This window comes from Plectrocnemia conspersa, unplaced genomic scaffold, assembly GCF_051122295.1.
Source record: "Plectrocnemia conspersa isolate PC_06_02 unplaced genomic scaffold, ASM5112229v1 ptg000014l, whole genome shotgun sequence".
Taxonomy (NCBI): domain Eukaryota; kingdom Metazoa; phylum Arthropoda; class Insecta; order Trichoptera; family Polycentropodidae; genus Plectrocnemia; species Plectrocnemia conspersa.
In genome coordinates, this window is record NW_028277178.1 from 24038225 (window position 1) to 24060011 (window position 21787).

At 32.0% G+C, this 21787-nt stretch overlaps 3 protein-coding genes across 9 annotated transcripts in view; 1 reads left to right on the forward strand and 2 right to left on the reverse strand.

The window, feature by feature from the left end:
* Window positions 1-3021, forward strand: part of LOC148226570 (xaa-Pro aminopeptidase 1) — a 43791-nt gene extending 40770 nt beyond the window's left edge. For all 7 annotated transcript variants that reach the window (XM_088203977.1, XM_088203971.1, XM_088203973.1 and 4 more), the window contains exons 5-11: window positions 27-288; window positions 354-621; window positions 1031-1244; window positions 1312-1545; window positions 1608-1679; window positions 1748-1926; window positions 1990-3021. In XM_088203977.1, the coding sequence (XP_088060103.1) occupies window positions 27-288; window positions 354-621; window positions 1031-1244; window positions 1312-1545; window positions 1608-1679; window positions 1748-1926; window positions 1990-2211 (1451 nt within the window). In that variant the 3' untranslated portion in view covers window positions 2212-3021. The remainder of the gene's footprint in view (window positions 1-26; window positions 289-353; window positions 622-1030; window positions 1245-1311; window positions 1546-1607; window positions 1680-1747; window positions 1927-1989) is intronic.
* A 117-nt stretch (window positions 3022-3138) lies between these two features.
* On the reverse strand, window positions 3139-7753 carry LOC148226572 (STAM-binding protein-like A). Its single transcript, XM_088203978.1, has 9 exons — window positions 7595-7753; window positions 7185-7452; window positions 6966-7118; window positions 4593-4729; window positions 4359-4527; window positions 4165-4302; window positions 3982-4094; window positions 3806-3908; window positions 3139-3741 (listed from the first exon to the last, which is right to left on the reverse strand). The coding sequence occupies exons 1-9, from the start codon at window positions 7684-7686 to the stop codon at window positions 3679-3681; spliced, it is 1236 nt and encodes a 411-aa protein (XP_088060104.1). The 5' UTR covers window positions 7687-7753; the 3' UTR covers window positions 3139-3678.
* A 2828-nt stretch (window positions 7754-10581) lies between these two features.
* On the reverse strand, window positions 10582-20963 carry Oseg2 (intraflagellar transport protein Oseg2). The gene is made up of 35 exons (XM_088203384.1): window positions 19772-20963; window positions 19523-19694; window positions 19270-19465; window positions 19019-19205; window positions 18689-18820; window positions 18433-18626; window positions 18226-18365; window positions 18081-18157; window positions 17893-18009; window positions 17692-17824; window positions 17006-17136; window positions 16703-16943; window positions 16505-16632; window positions 16345-16450; window positions 16055-16276; window positions 15530-15702; window positions 15337-15453; window positions 15037-15207; window positions 14900-14968; window positions 14657-14831; window positions 14307-14519; window positions 14144-14244; window positions 13871-14077; window positions 13690-13812; window positions 13507-13630; window positions 13274-13445; window positions 12329-12487; window positions 12178-12272; window positions 11967-12121; window positions 11736-11912; window positions 11489-11663; window positions 11288-11428; window positions 11098-11213; window positions 10924-11035; window positions 10582-10850 (listed from the first exon to the last, which is right to left on the reverse strand). The coding sequence occupies exons 1-35, from the start codon at window positions 19808-19810 to the stop codon at window positions 10720-10722; spliced, it is 5121 nt and encodes a 1706-aa protein (XP_088059510.1). The 5' UTR covers window positions 19811-20963; the 3' UTR covers window positions 10582-10719.
* Window positions 20964-21787: the final 824 nt, after the last annotated feature.

Consider the following 21787-nt stretch of genomic DNA (forward strand, 5'->3'; position numbering starts at 1 on the left):
CGTGCTTATTAATAAAAATGTTTTAGGAAAGCTTTGGCAGACCAAACTAGAAGAACTCAGAAAACTGTTGAGAGATTACAGAATTGACGCAATGGTAGTCACAGCTTTGGATGAAATCGCTTGGCTTTTGAACATTAGAGGGAAAGATTTAGTCTATACTCCTGTGACAAAATGTTATCTTATAATAGCGCAAGATCAGTTGCATTTATATATAGATTCCAATAAAGTGTCATTAGAAGCAAAACGAAACCTACAAGCGGACTCTTGCTTCAACCCAAACTGTACAAGGTTTGTTTCTACATTAATTTTAAACATATATATATATGAATAGTTATTACTGTATTATATTTCAGATTACATACGTATGAAAATATTTGGAGCGATTTACGTACTTATTCACAAGTGTGGCGCACCGTTCTACTTCCGGCTGTCTTTTCGTTTTCACTTGGCGTCAGCGAAGCAATTTATACTTCAGTGGCAGAAGAGAAACGGGTTTATAAACCGTCGCCAATCATTAACATGAAAGCGAAAAAAAATCCTACAGAAATTGCGGGAATGCGTAAAGCTCACATAAGAGATGGTGCCGCTATGTGCGACGTCTTATCGTATATTGAAGAAAGAGTAAGTAGCTTTAAATAACTTCCAAATAATATTCTCCTTCTCCATCAAAGTTCTAACTTCTTTAGGTACATTTTACCTCAAGACATTCGTCGATAGTAAAATTGACCATTGAAATGCTCATCTCATATGACATAATTTCCTTGTCTCTTCAACATTAGTTTGACACAAAACTGGTCTAAGACACACTTTTCATTTAAAGCCTTTAGATCCAGAATATTGTGACCATTTCCTCTTTAGTTGTTGATTACTAGATTGACAGTATTATCGATGCAGATATGATATATTTTTATAAGCTCCTTCCAAATACAGTATTATCTTACACAGTTACAGGTTTGCATCAATATATGAAATAAATAAATCATTCCTAATGGGTAATGAAATTTATACTTATCACCGTTCTTTTCTTTAGATGAATATAGGCGATGTTTGGACAGAAGCGAAAGTAGTCGATGAAGTTGATCGTACCAGAAAATCCCAAGAAAATAACAAAGGTCTATCGTTTGCAACTATAGCGGGCTACGGACCAAACAGTGCATTGCCTCATTACCAACCGACAAAAGCAACGAGCAGTGTGATTTATAAAAATTCTACGTTGGTTCTTGATTCTGGTGGTCAATATTTGGGTAAAGATCATATTCAAATTGTAATTTATAAAAAATGTATTGTGAACTCTGAATTATATTTAAATAGATGGCACGACTGACGTAACCAGAACTTTCCATTTTGGAAAACCATCATTAGAACAAAAAAAAGCTTACACTTTGGTACTGATGGCCTCGATAGATCTAGCATCTATGGTGTTTCCGACTGATTTAAATATGAACGATATTGACGTAAGAGCAAGAACGATCTTATGGCAAAATCATAAGGATTATATGCACAGTACTGGACATGGAATCGGTTCATTTTTACAAGCTCATGAATGTATGTATAGTATTATATTAAATAAATTTATAATAGTAATTGTTATGACACAAATATTCTAGCACCTATACAAATTGCATATGGCGATAAGCGCGGTGGTGCAACTTTCAAACCTGGTTATTTCTTTTCTAACGGTAAATATTAAAATGAAAATATTTGTATAAACTTTTTTGATACTGTAATCTAAACAATTTTCAATCAGAGCCTGGTTATTACGAAGAAGGAAATTTTGGTGTACGTTTAGAGAACATATTGGAAGTTGTAGAAGCTTTCGGAGGGCAACCGGACGGAGACGGAAATACTTATTTGACTTTCAAAGATGCTACACTCATTCCATATGAACCAAAACTGATTGATGTTAACATGCTTACTCTTTACCAGGTACGTAGTTCATAATAAATTGATACATATTAATTTCACGTACTGATTAAAATATTATTTCAGAGACAATGGTTGAATGAATACTATATTAGAATAAGAGAAAACGTCGGAGCCGAACTAAAGAAACAGATGAAGATGAACGTCTTCTATTGGATGATGAACAAAACCGTTTTAATACCGGAATACGGTTTAGTAAACAGTGGCTATGATTCAAAACATGAAAAAGGAATATGTCTAGTAATTATACTATCGATTGCTATTATTTATCTAAGAAATTTAATTTAAAACAAAGCTTTATTTGTATGAAGTTGTATACAATCCTGTATTATAAGCATTCCAATTGTGTAAAATAACTGCCATAATTTACTTATAAAGTATAAGAAAACTTATAAAACAATACCAATAGTACAATGATTGATTAACAATTTTTTATCATTCCAATTAATACCATTTATGATGCACAATAAAAAAGTACGATCAACATTTTTTTATGAATTCAGTTTATTAGTTAGTTACATATCAGTTTGTCTGTGATTTAACTCCCAATGAGTAATTTATTTATTTTAGCGTGTTAAAAATATCTAATATAAAATGACTGATGCTTATTTATTAGAATAATAGGACCGCGACTTTATCTCAGCTTAATTCTACTTAAAATTAAATAATACACCGTGGTAATAAAACACAAATGCACAACATGTTTTTGATAGATTTTTATTCAATAAAGCTCATTAAACGTGAAATCTATTATAAATATATGCAAGTGCCTCTCTGGTTATGTAAACATTATAATCATATCTCGTTTATATACTTAAGATATATTAATGGAAAACAAATATATACATAACAACAACATACTTAAGAAAATGAAGATTGATTTATTTGCGAAAATAACATTAACGGAAGTTATAAATATAGGTAAGGTATTCAAATAAGTAGTTTTTATTCGTCAAAAGTGATGGCCTGTATGATTTCACTTTATTGTCAATATCAGTCAATATTAGAAGAAAATAAAAATACTTTTGACATAAATAACATTTAACATATAATATATTGAACGTATTCAATTAAATCAATAAAATATATTTAAAGCTATTGAAGTTTTATTAATTACACTATTTTAATTATTTAATTTCTAGAAATATAAATACATATGTTGAAAAGTGACCAAATCACATTTTGGATATTGTTATAAACATAACAGCTTAATAAATAAAAAATAAGTAAATATATAATGTATATTTATTTTTAACATATTCTATGTTAATTAGAATGGAACTCGATTAAATTTAAAATAGTACTATTGAATGTATATAGAGAGAAAAACATAAGTATTAAACATTTTATCGACTGTCGATATTAGTGATTTTTAAATATTAACATCTAAATTTATGTGTGTATATATACATATATTTTCTTTAACACAGACACACATCACTAAAGTATACTCGTACATGTAATACTATATAAACAATTTTCCAAGGCAATATTTTTGGTCATAAAGCTGTGCATACTAAATAAATTCACTCTTAAGCTCAAAAATATCTCATACATATTTATGTATAATCGAATTTTGTTAAAAAAATATTTACTTTTATTTGATAAACACACATCGATTATTACAACTAATATGAATTTTGTTAGCCGTCGACAATAACACAAATTTTAAACATATTAGTTGAATTAATACTAAGCTGTAATTTAATATTTTCATCAGTACTCATATTTTCAATGTATTGACAGTAAAAATACCTATCTTCGTAAATCAATAACCTCCATTGAAGCATATTCGTCAATTTTTGTATGTGAGACATCCTGAAAATAAATTCATAATGATAATTATTAATAAGTTTATTTGTGAATATTGTATTTTACAAACCTTAAACAGAGGCGGATCACTTGGATGAGGATGAAAGCCCGTCTGATTGCAGTTACCGATGAAAGACATACCATAGTGAGTTGTGAGACCGAAGAATTTTGTTCTAGAATATGGCAATACAATTATTAATATGTATAACTAATCATAACACAAAAATTAAATTAAATAATACAAACTCATTATATTTCGGTGCACAAACGATAGCAATCGCTTCTGGCATCATGAGCTGATAAGATCGCTGCGTATGAAGATCGACAGAAGACAAAAATGCCGTTTGAGTAGGATGAGTCTAAAGATATTACAAAATTTCAATAAAATAACAAGCAACTCCGATAAATACAAATGTTTCATGCACTTACATGGATCCACCCTAAAGTGATAAGATTGTGCTGATCTTGATAGTAAAATATATCTTCTTCGTTTCTTGTCGTACAAGAATCTGATGTACCACTTTGTTTAGGCAGTATCATATGCGTAATTAATAACTGATTTCTTTCCTGAAGAGAGTGATTATATAAATAAACAATAATGAAAATGTACAAAAAGGACTTACTAGTTTTCCAGCTAGAATTCCACACGTTTCTATGTTAGATTTGGTATTAGACGCCGATAACTTTATAAATTTATCCATTAACATTGACGGAACAACTATGGTTCGAAGAGAAGATCCTCCACCCAGCAACGAACCTGAGAGTTGATCCATTGAAGTGTCATTCGCTGGCCTAAAATTTTGATATAATAATGAATTTAATATAATTAAAGAGTGCTTTAATAAATAATATCATACTGCTTCGGTTTGGATTGTCGAATAATCGGCGGAGCTGGATCATAATGCTCCGGCGGGGCTCTATTTGGTTCTGTAGCAAAATCGTCTGGATACAAAACATCTTGCATATTTGCAGGAGTCACCGGAGTCCACAATGTCTATACAAATATAAAAAAATTGATATATGTATATATATATATATATTATACTATTGCTCAAAATTTTAAAACGGAAATACATAATAAAGTTCAATGAAATGTACACCTGTCTTTTTAAAAAAATAGATTTCCCAAAATTTAGGTAGATAATAGAGGAAGATATATAGTCCTAATATATGTTTAATCACTATTCCACAGCGTCAAAGTCAAAGAAACAATAATTATTATTAACCAGAATCGTTTGCAAAATAAAATAGGTAAAATTCATAAGAAATGTATCTCATATAATCACTCAAGTTCTATAGTGTCTTTTTACATTAGTGATACTATATCTGAATCTATAGAAAAGGCTCTGAATATTTGTATAAGAGATCATACTAAAAAAAAGACCTTTTAATAATGAGAGGGGTGATGAAATTTTTACCAAAATATAAGTAAATAAATGAACTATTTAAAGCTGATGAGACTGGACTATACTGAGAGAAAATGCCTACCAGAACATATTTAGGTAAAGCTGAAAAAACTGCTAGTGTGTTTAAGACGTTTTTATTATTAATGCACATGGTGATTAAAGAATTCGCTTATATCTAAGTATATTAAGCTCACTGTAAAATGGTTTTCAAAATTTGGATTACCATGATATTGAGAAATCAGAGACAATTTTATTAACTCAGTCTATCAGAGATTACGAAGAACCAGATCTCTTTATTGCTATGAAAGTGTAATTAGGAAATTTCTTGTACACAATTACAATTGCTTATCAATATATAAATATTAATATTTTAAATCATAACTTTAAGAAAGTAAAAATTTGTTATATATATGAATTGAATGTATGTTTATTAACATTTTAAACAAATATTTTATTAAGGTTTCCAATGCAGATCTAAAACATAAACACATATATTTATCTTCCTAAGAATAATGTTTGACTGAAGGGTATGGTATATTTATCAGCATAACATATATTATCATTACACAAAGACTACTTTAAGCCAAATAAGTACTAACTTAAAAAGTGAAGTTGAATCAAAACTGACAGTTAAGTAAGTATAAAGATGATTTTTTATGACGTTTCCAACATAATATTGCCAACAGATTTGCAGATTACTTTAAACTTATATTTGACATTGCAAATGATTGTAACTTCTTGAACCTCTATATTTCATTTTTAATCTTTCTTTGTAGAATTCAGTAATCACAGGTGTTTGGAATATATAGTAAGATGATTCAAAATAACTACAGACCTATAGCTATATTGTCGGCACTAGCTAAATTATTTGATATATTTTTAATCATTGTAACCAACGCCTGGCGCAAATGAAAATTGCACAGTATAAATATCAAACACCAAAAATTCTGATCATAGATGATTAATATACACATACATATATGAAAATTTAAGAATACGTCAATATATAGAAAAATAATATCAGATATTAATATGATTTTAATGTAAAAATATCATGTTTTAAAAATATTTTACAATTATATTAGTAATTTACCTAGGTTTAGATTCACTTAAATTTCCTATAATTACACAACTATTTACTTAAAAATGGAGAAAAATATTAAGCAGTTGGAATTAAAAGTAAAATATATTTGACAATCAAATGTCCAGAATTTTTGCGTTTGCATAATCTGGTCACCATCCTTGTTTGTAATAACACCAAATAAATGCCAAAGTTGATTGTTGTTGATCTCATAATGCTCGAAAGGTAAAGTAATTTTGTAAAAAGTAAAACGGTGTGTTACAGCATGAACCGATTAATCCGTGACAAGAGTAGTATTAAGAAATATAACATAGCAGGCAAATAAAGTGAACCAATCAATTTTCCAACGACCTATTGAGGTTCATTCATAACTACTTGGAGAATTATCGGCAATTTGTTATTTATGATTCACAATATTAAAAAGTAATTAAAATCTTCTAGTGCCACAAATATTAAATCTAGGTCCATTGCTATTCTTTTTTTTTATATGCCATAATTTGAAAATTTGAAATTCATTTGAGCGATTTACTAATTCTTTTCTACGAGATGATTCAGATTCATTATGGATAAATATTTACAAATTAATATTACCACATTCATTTATTAGATTAGATTAAATGCAAGAACCTAATTTATATTTAAAGAAAAAAATTACTTGTTTTTTTTAAAATAATTATTGTTTAAAATATTTTTTGCTTCTAAAGTTTTGAGCTGCAATGTATATATTAATAATAATACATTACCTCATTTGGAGCCGTAGGTAAGAACATTCCAGGATCTTGCTTGTTGAATTTTCTTAATTCGTCCTTTTGTAAAGTTTCTGCTAGTCTTTCGTCTTGTTCTTCCTGTTTTTTTTGTTCTTTAGCTCGCTTTTCAGCTTCTTTTAATTTGAGTTTCTTTAAAAAAATATTATTAATAAAATACACACAAAACAAATAAAACAAATTAAATTAAATAAAAACCTCGCTCTTCAATAATTCCAAATGCTCTTTGGTGTAACGCTCCAATATTAGCTGTTTTAATTTCTCAGCTTTCGGCATCACTTCCTTTAATTTATTTTGCGTTGCAGTTTTTAATTCAGCAGGCACTGAAGCATATTCAGGATGTTTTCTAATTTTTTCAATGAAAAGCGTCATATATTTTATGTATAATATATAAGCATTCTCTAAATTGCCTTCGTCAAGGTATACGTTTGCCATCCGAACCATTTCAAGACCGGATCTGAAATATCTGTAACAAAAAATATGACAACGATGTGATCGCTTAGCAATAATGTGCAAATATCGCACATACGATCTAAAAAACACAGCAATAATTTTCAGGGAGTAACGAAGGAATTATTATTTGACAATATGATGTAATATTGAATTACCTTCTGCAAGGAACATTAGGGTCAACCGAAACTGAAGCGCCATTGTTGGCTAAAACGCGCACCCGAGCTGCGACTTCGGCAGAATCCGCCATACCGGCGGAGCGACTTCTCGGCAGTAGCTGTCACTATGACAGTTTACAGTGCTGCCATAAATCAAAATGTTTACCCATTTATCTATATTATTCATATTATTATATATTTAGGACATTAATAAGTAAAATAAATATAGCCATAAGTCAGTTATACGATAAAGCTAGTTACAGTAATACTTTTGAGTGATCTGGACGTATATTAATGTTGTAGGATAGGATTTCATGAATGTTCTCGAAATATCGCAACAATATCTCCTAGTGTGTACTATGATTCAAAATCACACAACGATGATGTTTTCCGGACAATATTTATATTTTACAGTAAACACAAAGCAATTAACTCATTACAAACCTGAATAAATATGAATAATACTCGTTATGTTTATTGCTATATTATCCGTTGCTAGCTAACGTTGGCAACGGATTATTTATTGTTACTGTTATGGCCATGGGTTAAATTCTAACGTGGTCCTATAATTTTTTAAATTTTATTCTTTGTCTAAAATATCAGTTCAATTAATTATTACTAATTTGAATTCCGGTCAATCACCACATATTGTATAAATATCAAGTTAGCTAATAAATTACCAATGGCGATTTTCCTATACGTATAAAGTGGAAAAAGTTGTTCATCTCAATATAAACTTACTACATGCAACTTAACAAAACAGCCTATGTAAATTACTTAATTATAAGAGGTCCCTATACATGCCAACCCTAAAATTATATTTTTGCAAGTTTTATATACACAGATTGTTCTAATTTGAGTTTCCTATGTTGGCAGCACTGTAAATCAGACAGAAATCAATAATTACACCTGTTCAAAGTGTCAAATGGTAGTTTTCAAGAACACATTTACGAAATAGATCGCTTAGCCAGCGCTCAACTCGTAAGAATTGTTTAATTGTTCTACAGAAATAACAATTCTGAACTAACTGTATATCGAAATTTATGGAAAGATTTCAGTCAATTTAATCGTCCTACTGAGCGGACAATTCGCAACGTAGTGAAAAAATTGAGGAGTGTGGCCTAAAACCTGGAATTGTAAATTCGTCGAGGTTCGCAGCTTTAAGACATTTTTTATTTATTTATTTATTAAAAATTAAGACCATCATTACCTGACAGGTTAATCTAATGTGTCACGATGGGCAAAAACGTATCTCAGCGCTCCCAAAATGAAAGCATTGAGAATCAGGAATGGATAGTACCTCTATTCCTTCAAGTATAAATATAAAGGAAATTTGAGCTGTACTTTTTCTAGCCAAGATTCATTACATTAACTCATTACGTCTAAAAATTATTTTAAATCTTATTGGTTCCCTTTGGCGTATTTTGCATTTGGACTAGCACCAATACCCATAAAATTTCAGATTACACCATGAACATTTACAGCGAAGAATTCACACAAATTGAATGTTAGATCAGCAGGAAGTTAATGCTAATTTTTCAAAGAAGACATTTTTTTTGATAAGGCATATTTACACCTCTTTGGGTATGTTAATAAGCAAAATTGCCGCAAAATTTACGAGAGACCATTGCAAGTTTCGTCACGACGTCGCTGTTTATTATTAATTATCGTAATCTTTGTTGCTACTACTAAATTTATATTTTTTACTTTTGATAGAAGTTTTTTGCCTCAATGCCAAAATTGCAATACAATGTTCGCGTTTCCTCTGTGCGAAAAAATAAAGTGCAGCTGAAATTTATCGTCTACTTATTTGTGGCAAAAGTGGCTTCCATAAATTATTTTACAGGTTTGGGGGGGGGGGGGGGAATCAGCGGAATTGCAATGTAGCGCATGTGATTTCTGATGGCTTTTTAATTAAATGACCTTTTTGGAAAGCTGGCGGGGACGCTGCGTCCTAGCCCTTGGCCATGGCGAGAGAGAGAGTTTGTGTTACCAGTTGTTAATTACCACCCGCTTCTCAAGTTGAATGGTGATGTGGTAGCACTGAGAACTGTAAAAACGCCGCTACAGTAACAACGTTTGTATATATCAAAGGAGGACACTAAAACTCATTTATAATTTTTTTGTTCATTTAAGAATGCTGCGGGGACATAATGGAGGTAATTTCGGACATTTTTGCTTTAGAAGAACAAAGGACGCAATTTTTTTGGAGGTCATGGTTTTCAAAAGAATGATACTCCTCCTCAAAGAAAGGTGTCTGGTCACCTTACGAACGGGAAAAATATTGTGAAATGATGTCGTAAACACAAAACAGAAAATAATTTAAGGTATTTCGTTGTTACTTTGAACTTGTGTTGTGTCGTTATTTTAATGATTTATAAAATTGTCAAGTGTCCAGTGCTTTTCTTTAGCAATCAGATTTCAGTATACTCATTGTATACTAAAAAATAATTCAGGCATTTGAAACTACTCAAAAAACTTATTTCCAGGCTCAGCAAAATATTTTTAAATTTGAATTAATTAATTTGAATCTATTTTTGTATTTGGTGGCCACTGATATTAAATAAAAATTAAATCCAAAATCTGCAAAATGCTATTATGCTCATGTATCAAAATACTTTCATATTTTTTTCAGCTTTTTAATTATAAAATACAGTTTTTATTTATATGTATAAAAATATACTTTAAATTATTTACAGCGTTATTAATATTTTATGGTTCTGTCCAAATTTGTCATGGCCATATAACGCATTGCTTAGACATTTATCAGTTGTCAGATGTCATAATAGCGTTTTGACGGGTGTTCGGAGAATCGTATTTTGAGCAATTTGCGATAGATACTAAAACATTTAAATATCCATACAATAGTTAGATATACATAATAGTAACATATATTTTATCTATTAAATGGATGTATAAATATTTTTTAGATAATTTTAATTGGTAATAAATATTATTCAATAGCACACTGAAAAAAAGAAAAGCTATTTTTTCCACAATTTAACTTATATGTATGTTTTATTGACAACAAAAATAGTTTACTTACATTTTGCTAATAAAAACTTCAGATTTGTGATTTATCAACAATGTCAAAAAAACAAATTTAATTTAATTACGACTACATATTATCCTATATTATAATCATCAGCTCCACACCAAGCTGTTATAAAACGACGACAATCTGCAGCATCGCTTCCAGGTTCTGCACTGCAATGCAATTGCAATTTAGCCCAAACATCCCGATTTGTCGCTCGTCCTATTGATATACAATATAAATTTATTACATATTGTTAAGTGTAACATTGCAAATAAATTATTAGCATAAACACCATTTGTAAAGCGTACGACTCTCAAACCCAACGGGAAACCAGTTAATACGCATGCTTCATCAGCTGGACCCAAACAACATTCGTACAAATTACGTTTATCAAGCGGCAATGTCTGAAATTAATTAAATATTGTAAAGATAAATTCTTAATAAATTCTTTGTTACAATGAGGTACCTGAGAAACGTTTTGATCTAAAGATATAGCTAAAACCCATTCACGTATTTCATCATGCTGATCTGGTGTTAATGCGTTTCCTCCGAGAATCACTTCATGAGGAAAATCTGTATCGCCTTGAAATTATATAATATTTGTATTATACAAATCTGTGCATGTATTTTGAATGTTTTTCATTATTATTCCGTACCAAAATCGGTGTGATCAAGAGGCGTCAGCTCACCAGAATCACCATCGGCGGCTTCGGCTAAATCTAAATAACGATTCAAAAAAACTAGCGCTTCTCCTTCTCGTCCAGATTCTTTCATTAAATTTCCAGCTTCATAGAAAGCTATAAAGAATCATCGTCTTATATTTATGTTTTTATATTTTTAATATTTTAATATCTAACCATTATCAGCAGCAATTATATCAGTGTATCTCAAAACAGCAGTTGAAGACCTCAACGATAATGGCTTTAAAGATGGAACATTTTGACATGCTTCTCTAACACAAAGCAAAGACGCAGCTTCTATCATCTTTTCTATATTTTTTGGGTTAGCACTTTCATTACTAATGTTTATTATCTAAAAAGTGTTTTATAATTATATATTATAATTAATATTGATGCTTATTTTATTAACTGTAATAATATTTACTGTATTGTGTAGAATATTGCGCAAATCACGCAATAAGTTAAACGGCGGATTTGCAAATGCTGAGATTCTAGCGAGTAAAGATGGAACTAAGGTTGCAATATTTGGTCCGCCAATGCCCCAACGTACAAGAACTGATAGAGCTGCAGCCGCTCCACCGTTTAAAGATCCGTCTGCATTCTGAACAGAGATTATTTAAATGTGTACAATTAAATATACAAATAAAAAACTTACTTGATAATCTACAGTATCAGGTTGTTGCAGTAAAACTGTCGCCCATTTTGTAGCTAGTTTAGCTGAAGCGATAGGTCCGAGAGTAGAAGCTGCTTCCAATGCCAATGGCCATTCGCCTCTACGCGCCAATTGCTCGGCTCTGTTGCTTTCTTCCACTGCAAATGTTTGCAATGTTAATCATGTTTAAGAGAAAATATAGGAATCGACATACTTCCGGTTTCTTCTGTGCTATTATTTTCCATATTCATGCTCATTAAGGCTTCATGAATTCTTGCACCCATCGCTTCTTGTCCAGCTTCCGTCAGTCTGAATTAAATAATAATTAGTACTAAAATACATCTTTATATCTCATTTTTTATTACCTTTGTGCAATCAACGGAGCTATTTGACGAGCTTGATTCGACGAAAGATGATCTCTTACGAGTCTCGCTGCACGCAAAGCTGCCCTTTCTACTGTACCTGCTCCTGCACTTTCTACACCGACGGAAAGCAATGATTGCACAGCTTCCCAATAATCACCTCTATAATAATAAATAGAATGATATAAGCTTATGTTTAGTTTACATTTCCATTATACTTCATTCTGTGGTTTCTATATAATATATTATAGCAACGATGAGTGCTGATGAGTCTCAACCGGAGTCGTCCCAGTGGACAACTGCAATTGAATTCCCGGTCCAGAGCTACTGATGGTCTCCCAGCATCACTATCTTTTGTTGGAGACGAATGGGTATAGGCAAGTAGGCAGTTGCCTAGGAGCCGCAAAGGATTACAAATTAGGTTTTGAAAATGCAAAAATATTTTTAACACACGAATAATATATTTCTAATTAATTAATTTAATATGTCTATGAATCTAAATTTGACAGTTGCGAAAAGTCCATTTGCTGTTTAAATCCAAACCTAACCTACACGAATTAACCAAATCCAACTTGACCTAATGAAAGTTCTAAAACTAATTATAGTTTTAGAACTTACATTAGGTCAAGTCAAACAAACAAACTAAGACAACTCATCTCTTAGGGAAAAATAAGCGAAAAAAGAAGTACAAACAGATGTCGCATTTCGCATATTGCTCCATTGTCTGCACTTGGATGTTACACTATGTTTTAAAAACATGATAGCTATCCTTACCGATATTATTATGGTCTTATGATATGAGAGTGTTGGTCAAAGTATATTCAAACCGAATTTCGGTCAATAGGAGGGTCCAAAAACAATTATCACTTCTCAGAAGTCAAAAATTCACGTCAAAAGCAATAAAATCGTATAGAGCGGTTTTTTATATATTAAATAACGTTTTCATACTTATTTGTGTGCTCTACGGCCGATCTTAACAAGCTTTCTGGATCATTATTCACTGAATTCATGCTTAGATTTCCATTATTCGTTCCAGTAGCACGTGATGCTTCTTCTTTAAGGGCGCGTACAGCTTGCGGTAAATATTCTTCACATACCCGTATTGCCTCATCCCACATAACTAAAATATTCAATGAGAGTTGGCAATTAAAAATATTTTCATTAATAATATTGTTTCTTACGATTGTCTTTATAATATTTGATTATATCCTGAGGCCGTCCTGCACGAATTATTAGTGCTTCATATAAAGGAAGATCCCCCTGTGCTTCAGCCCATTCTGCGTATGATTGGAGAACTTCTGCTTCCTAAACATGCATTATTTAAAGAAAATAATATATTTTAAGATAAGCATATATTGAATTACCTTATCAGGAGCATGTTTTTCTGCAAGAGTTAGAGCACGGGAATGCTGTTGCGCATGTAGCCACATATCTACTGCTTCGTTAGCACTTCCACCTTTGACAAATTCAACTTCTGCTTCTTCTAACTATAAAAATAGAATGAAACAACATTATGACACTAACTAAAATCTTATTAATTCATACTTTTCCTTCGTCTTCAAAATGAGCAGCCATTTGTGCTCGTACTGGAGCCTCGAGATGAGGAGCACCTATGTGACACAACGCTATGGCTCGGGACCATCGTCCACCGCGAGCGGCCCAACGAATTCCAGCCTCCAAGGAACCGTGGGTGCTGAGAACTCGAGCGGCTGCAGAATCATCGTCTAATGAATTTGACCAAGCTACTATCACCTTCAATATAAACATACATATTTATAGTGTATGATTGAATAATATTCAATCACTAATAAGAAATACTTGTTCTTGTATTTGAGGTGGAGCGTGATGTTGTGCTACTCTATAAGCATCTTCCCACTGATTTATTGCACGGTACATCTGTATTGCACCTTTCCAGTCGTCTTTGTAAGATTACACAACGTTATTAGTAAAATTTATATTTTTTAGCAAATTAAAAACTAACCTGCTTCTATAAAGTATTGTTCAGCTTGTCTGTGTCGACCTTCGTCGCGAAGTGCTTGAGCGACCCTTCTTCTAGCGGCGCCTAATAGCTGCGGTCTATGCTTACTCACTAATCTCAGCAAAGACGTATGTCTACTTGCTGCTTCATACATTGATATAGCAGCATCAGTTAATCCAAGTCCGACGTACAAGTTTTCAGCTTCTTTATAATTTCCTATAATAATACAGTATACTAAACAACTGAAATCTTTAGATTGCAGATGATACAACATTGATAAATAAATATTACACCATACTGAAAGTTTAAAACTAGTTCAACCTTCAGCGTTAATGATAAGAAAATAAGATTACCTTCATTCTTAAGGCGTTCGGCTTCCGGTTCGAATATAGTAGCAGCTGCATTATTTCCAAGAGTACGGCGGATAAAAGCTAAACCCCGACTCCATTGTCCGACTGCTCCCAATGCTTTCGCTCCTTCTTCGATTAATCCACCCGCTTCCCATAATGCTTCTGCAGTTTTCCAATCCTAAATTATTAGTATATAAATAAATAATGATTATTCAACATTAAACCTATGTTATAATTAAAGTATACTTGAATTCCAGCAAAATGCTCCGCTAGTAAAACATAAAATTCTTGTACTGCTTCTGTATCGTCGATAACCTGAAACGATTTACATGTAAATAAAAAGTATGTGTATACATACTGTCCTAATATGTATTATTAATTACTTGAATTATTTGCAACGCTTTAGCCCATTGTTGAGCGCGAACAGCTGCCGATAAAGCACCTTTAGAATCTCCAGCTTCTATCAAATGTGCCACAGCTGCTCCCCATTGTCGTCTTTCCATTAGATACTCTCCCCACTGTTGTTCAAGTACTATTACCATTTCAGGAGCTACCTAATGTAATTTAAATACGAGATATGTTTCCAAAGTCTTAAGAATTATGTTCTGTTTTATAATCAACATGTAGACGGAACAAAATATTGCCATGAATTCAATTGAAATAATTAAAAATATGTATATTACCTGTCTAGCTTTTTGAACAGCTTTTGCAAAAGCATTTGCTTTGGCATATAAATCTACGGCTTGATTACTATCACCAGCATTTTCACAAAGCTCAGCAGCTTGTTCCCACCATTCGTTCTATTCGTCGCGTAAAAAATAATTTGAATTTATTTTTTACTTATAAAATATTTATTAAAATTAACATTTTCATTACTTTAAGCAGTGCTTGCAGCACTGATGTGTAACATTCTCTGTCGTTCAATAAAGTTGGAGCATCACGGAGAAGTCTTGCTGCACAGCCGGCTAAGTCGGCTTGCAACATCAAACGTAATGCACCTCTGACGTCACCACGAGAAGCGAGCAAATTAGCCGCTTCGTTCTCTGCACCTTAAATCATTATATATATATGACAATCAAATAAAGGTTCTTAACCAGAAAAAATATGAGATAAATCCTCATTTCGGAACAAGCAAGAATTTGAGGAGTTACTAAAATAATTACTTAACAACACTAAGTACCAGTGACGGATAACTATCCTCGTTAAGATTGCTAAATGTTACTTCCCAAGTAGTGGATAGTTGACAAGATTAGGACTGGATGGATTACTTCAGTTGCAAAAATTTCACAATAACGTTGATATCTTAAATATATATTATCTTTTTAATGACAGGCAAAATTAGTAGAAATTTGATCAATTTTCTGCCTAAGAAAAGTTGAAAAGTACTATAGTGCTATATACCTGTTGAAATTAGATGACTCATGTACTGATCACGCAAATTTCCGACTTGTTCAAGTCCCAATCTGTCCGCAATAGCGAGAGCATCGGGCCACCTGTATAGAGTTGTATACATTGAAATAGCTTTAGACGGATCGTGCATCTCATTTATGTATATATCTTCAGCGGTCTTTAAATCGTAGGATAGTATAGCTAAGCGAGCACGAACGTTAGGTGAATTCGTTCCTTTTAATTGCAAAAAAGAAATGAAGTAAACAAGATTAGTTGAAGTATACATTATCAAAAACAAGTACCAGGTTCATTATGCTCGTTTTCATATTGATCTGCAGAAGTTAAAGTTCGTGCAAGATAAGCAGCGCGAGCTTCATCTCCGAGCCCTTGACAACAACGAACCGCCATCTGAAATTACAGTTGTATTGAATTTTTATACTTTTCAATCATCGCACTATTCACCTTTAAATCTCCCAGTTCCATTGCTTTGTCCGTCAACTGCTGCCAGAGTGTTCTAGCTTGCGGTATATCGCCGAGCGATTTCAAGTATGTCTCGCATCCTTCAAAATCATTTTCTTTCAATCCTGCACCTTTAAATTCAGTCTTGCATAAATTAAATAAAATATAATAAATTTTAATTCATTCTATTTTATTGCTTACAAAATTTTAATTTGGCATAATCGAGAATAATGTGTGATATTGAGCCATTCTGTAAAATTATTCTAGGTACATCGTCCACTAGTTCAACCTGTACGGCAATACCGCCCCCACATTCTAATAGTTCCACTGAACTAATATCGTCAATTGAATACCATACTGCTATATGAGTTGGTGTTTGAGCCACAACTGCTTCGCTCCCTTCTACCCATTGAACAAAATTAACGTTGCTTAAGATGACTTCCTGGAAAATAAATATTTATTAAAGACATACATTATTGACAATCAAAAATATTATTTGCTCACTATCTTTCCTGAAGATATATCTAAAAGAAGTAATCTACGACGTCGGTCGCGTAAAAGCAACGTGCTGGCGGATTCGTTCAATTCCAACCAATCTGCCCTCGCGTCTAATCTAGCTTGAGCTATTTGAGATCCTAAATACATACAAAAACATTATATAACTTATTTTACCTTTTTCAGTAAACGAATGTTTTAGATAATTAATTCTAAGATTTGTGTTTGACGTCAAGTGCCACCTATACCAATGGGTTATTGAGTGTTGGAAATATTACATGCATTCATTTGCAATTAGACTTTAATTAGTATATTCGATAAATAGTATTTGCTGGCACATCAATTAAACAATAAGAAATACGTGCACTGTAGATAATGAAAAAGTAAATTACAAATTTTTTCAAAGTTCAAATATCGAATTGGTATTTGAAGGGCAAATGAATCGTAAGGGAAGGTCGAATGAATCATAATGCACCACACGCATTAAGGAATGATAGCAAAGCGATGCATATACGAATGTGTGACACTTTGACTGCACAGTAAGCAAATACAATTTTTTATATCATATTGTAACGAAAAATAGATATTATACGATAACAAAAAACGTTAAATTCAACGGTTATCAAAGAAGCAGGTAGCAAAAGCAACTCCAAAATATTTTCATAAATAGGAAATTTAGTAGTTTTTAAATATACCTGTAATTAAATCTATGACACAAATACTTTTCTGATCTAAAAGATATGCCAACTTCTTATTATTTGTAGTATTAGGACTGCCTTCGTTTATTCTAACACTTATAAGATGTGTATTTATAAATTCTGTCCGAACCTACAAATTAATTGCATTGTTTAAATATATGCCTATAAATAATATGTTTATTTCTTGATATATCTTACCGAAGCTAATATTGAATTAACACCATACTCTATTATAGTCAATTCTCCAGCCAGATAAACAAGGCAAACTGGAGCATGTTGGAAGAAAAATCTCTCCCCAATTCCAGTCCATGGGATCTACGTTTGTTGTATTAAAAAATAATACATAATACATAAATGTATATTATATTATATTGCTAAATATTCACCTCACTACTTAGAGATCTAGCTAAATCACAAACGATCAAAGAGCTTTCTGTTCTGCACACTGCATACCATTCACCGCCTGTTTTAAATCAGCTCAGTACACTGTTTTCTTTGTGTTCAGTTTGTTCGATTCACTGCTTTACTCACCCATCGTTCTCACGGAATTTACATTTCGTCCTACCAAAGATTGTATAGTCAACGTTGGTAAATCAGTAGATAATTTTCTAAGAGAGATTTGCCCTTGACCCCTTCTCACAACTTCAACGGTAGCTCCGCACATCCAACGTCTATATGTTAAAAATGATAATTAGCCATTGACGATTGATTGCAGCCATTGGATAAACATGGACTAACTTCAACATTGCCTCATACAACAGAGTCGCGCCGGTAAAACCTCCGATTGCAACGTGCGAGCCGTCTTGGCGCCAAGCCAAAGCACGTACGCTATAAAGTCCTGATATTTTTATTAACGCTCCGATAACCCAACGCCCTTGATTCGATGACCATTCTATGACATGACAGCAATCATAGCTGCCGATTATTGCAGCCTAAAAAACATACATGCTCAAATATCTTGAAAGCAATAATTAATGTTGAAACATGAACTAACTTGACCACTAGCACTTGCACACGCTACAGTGAATTCTCGCTGGTTGGTGTTTTTTGAGTGATCAAATGTTTGCAATGGCCTTCCTGTTCCATCGTAAACTACTATTCTTTTATCACACCCTGCAGTCAATATCTGAAGGGAAATGAATTTTTTTAGGTGCAACATATTATATACATGCCTTTGAATTCGTGGGGTAAAAGTCTTGATAATTAAAAAATGTACTCTATATAAACATATTGAATACATGGTCTAGTATTATAAATCCTAATTAGTGTGAATAATGTTTGATAGATATATGTAAGTATATGAGTCCAAAATATGATTACTGACAGCATTTTCTAATACACATAAAGCGCTCGGTGGCACCGGATGCTTTGCAAGTAATCTTCCTCCAGCAGCAATAAGCGCTCCGTCTACGTGTCCAGATACTATTAGATTTCCAAATCCTGATAGTGATATGCATGCTCCGTTACTAGACCAGGCAGCCGAGCTCTTGTTTGTCTTGCATTCCAATGATCTATGACCATTTGATAAACATATTGTATTAAAAAAAAATCTAGACAATAACAACAAACAAGCACCTAATTCTTCCATCCAAAAGTCCAGATAGCAATGTCGAATTGGTCAACCAATACAAACAAGTGCAGGATGCGCTCAAGATGAATTTATTACATATTACTTTTTTTGTATCCCACGCAGCACCGAGTCGATAAACAAAAACAATGTTATCACTTTGACCTACAGCCAACATATCAGAGTCACCGTTGAAAGCTAAACCTAAAATATACATATTTATTATATTTGATAAGCACACAAATAACTTTTTAGACTTGCTTGTTATTGTATATGATTTTTTTCCAGCGCTGGGGTCGGATGGCTTTGTGCTAAATTTGTCTTTTCTGTTACCGTTGTCGTCGTACAGCAATACAGATCTTTCGCATGTGCCGATTGCAAGCTTTTTATTATTTGGTGACCATACCAATGCCGCAATAGGATATTCTCCATTCTAGAATAATGTTTTTAAGACATTGCTTACTTCCATGTACATAAAAAATATAATTAAATAATATGATATAATCTAACCTGTGATTCAGTTATGGTTTGCAAGTATTTCAGTTGCATTTTAATGCATTGCTCAAATGTTTAGTCTTAAAGTATGTTTTGATTAATGGTTGCCATGGTGCATGACACATAACCAAACACATATGTATTGTATGTACATTAAACATTGTACCGTAGAATAAAATACATATTTGTTTATTTGCCAAAAAATATTTTGCGAAGGAATAAAAATATTGATTATTTATTGGAGGGTAATAAAGATTTAATTCCATCATATTATTCCACTTTCTGCACAATTTTATTCTGGTTTTGACTGAAATTTATAGACTGTTTGGAGAATTAACGGATTGTATCCATATATAAAAAATAAATATGATATAGAATTTATCATTGGAGATAATTAAGGAGCTCGGTAGAAGAGAAAGTAAGGGTAGGGTAAGCTATACAGGTGTTCGTAAAGCCAAAATAGAAGAGGGTCTAAGGCCTTGGCAGTAGTTACACCAGACTCAGGAGTTTCGGTCCATTAGCAACTACGATTCTTACCTAGTCGGGTCCACTCTACAATTGATTTCTGATCTTATAGCTAATTTCGTCTCCGGCAATCACTTTAAATTTGCCTCTAGTGAGATCAATCCGATTACATTTACCAGGGACGTCATTGGGGGGGGAGGGTAGGTGGGAAAGGGGAAGTTGCAGAGCTATTCGTAACACCTTACGAATTCTTTTCCGGAAAAAATTGCCTTACATTAATGCACAAACAATTCGTTTTATGGAACAAAATATTTATTTAAATGCATATATCTCTCAAAATAATTATCTGTGAAATAGCACCCTTCCTAAATTAACTATCGTTATTTTTAAACGTTGTTTACCAATTAAAATTATTATTCATTACTTTAAATAAACTGATTAAAAAAAAGAATACATACACATATTTATGTACATATATAATGCTGAATTTGTTTACCACATCGGAGGTTATCATTTAAATTTATGTTTAAATGCATATTTATATTTGAACTACTTATATATTTTTTTTAAATATTTTTATCGGTATCATTTTTGACAAACTTGCCAACCTCGAACAATTAATATCGCATTAATGGTCGATAATGAAAGCGGCAGTTACTATCAATTTTACATAAAGGAAAATTTTTCAGCGTATAATATACAAATTATGGCTAGAGCACTGTTTTGTGACAAACATTTTGTAAACGTAAAACACGTGAAAAAGACAAGTAGTAACGGTATAAACAATAATTATAAAAGTTACTAGACTGCATTTACACTAATTGTTGGTTAGACACCTCAGATTACTGTATAGATGTTGCGCACTCTTGTCTCGCAGGTATCCTTGATAAATCGGCATGTAACCGGCGATTTGCTCCGTTATATCAATTTTGTTGAAGCAATTATAGCTGGAATGTTGAGATAATCTAAATATAAACCAAAAATAGTTATTTAGGAACTTAAATTAATAACACGTGTATTGTTGCAACTATAGTGTAATAATTGTAATGTATTTTTTACACTGTAGTAATAGTTTATAAACTATTTTTAATGAAGAAAAAACTCAGGGGTCGAAACGAAACTTTTAAGTTAATACTATTATAATTATATTTAATTTGTTTATAGTAAATACAACTTGAACAGTTATAAACTGAATGATGAAAGACAAATTAAGATAAGAAAAATGATAATGGTCTTATTTTTTTTACAAATCATACGTGTTAAAAAAATAGAATGGTATCTAAAAATTGTGAAATAGATTATCAATGTAAAGTCTAGTAAAGCTATTCATTCATTTGACTGTCTGCAATGTTCGTTTATTAGGTTAACGGCGTACGAACGAAACATCTCAAATTTTTTTATCTCCATCATTATCGGATGGTCACCCATAAATTACCACCCGTAAGTTCTACACATTCATTTCAGAGATGGTACAGATGCGGTAAACAATGTACAACTGCGAGAATTTACTATTACATTGACCCTGATGCTGACACCCGCATTCTAGCTGAACATTGGTGTAATTTA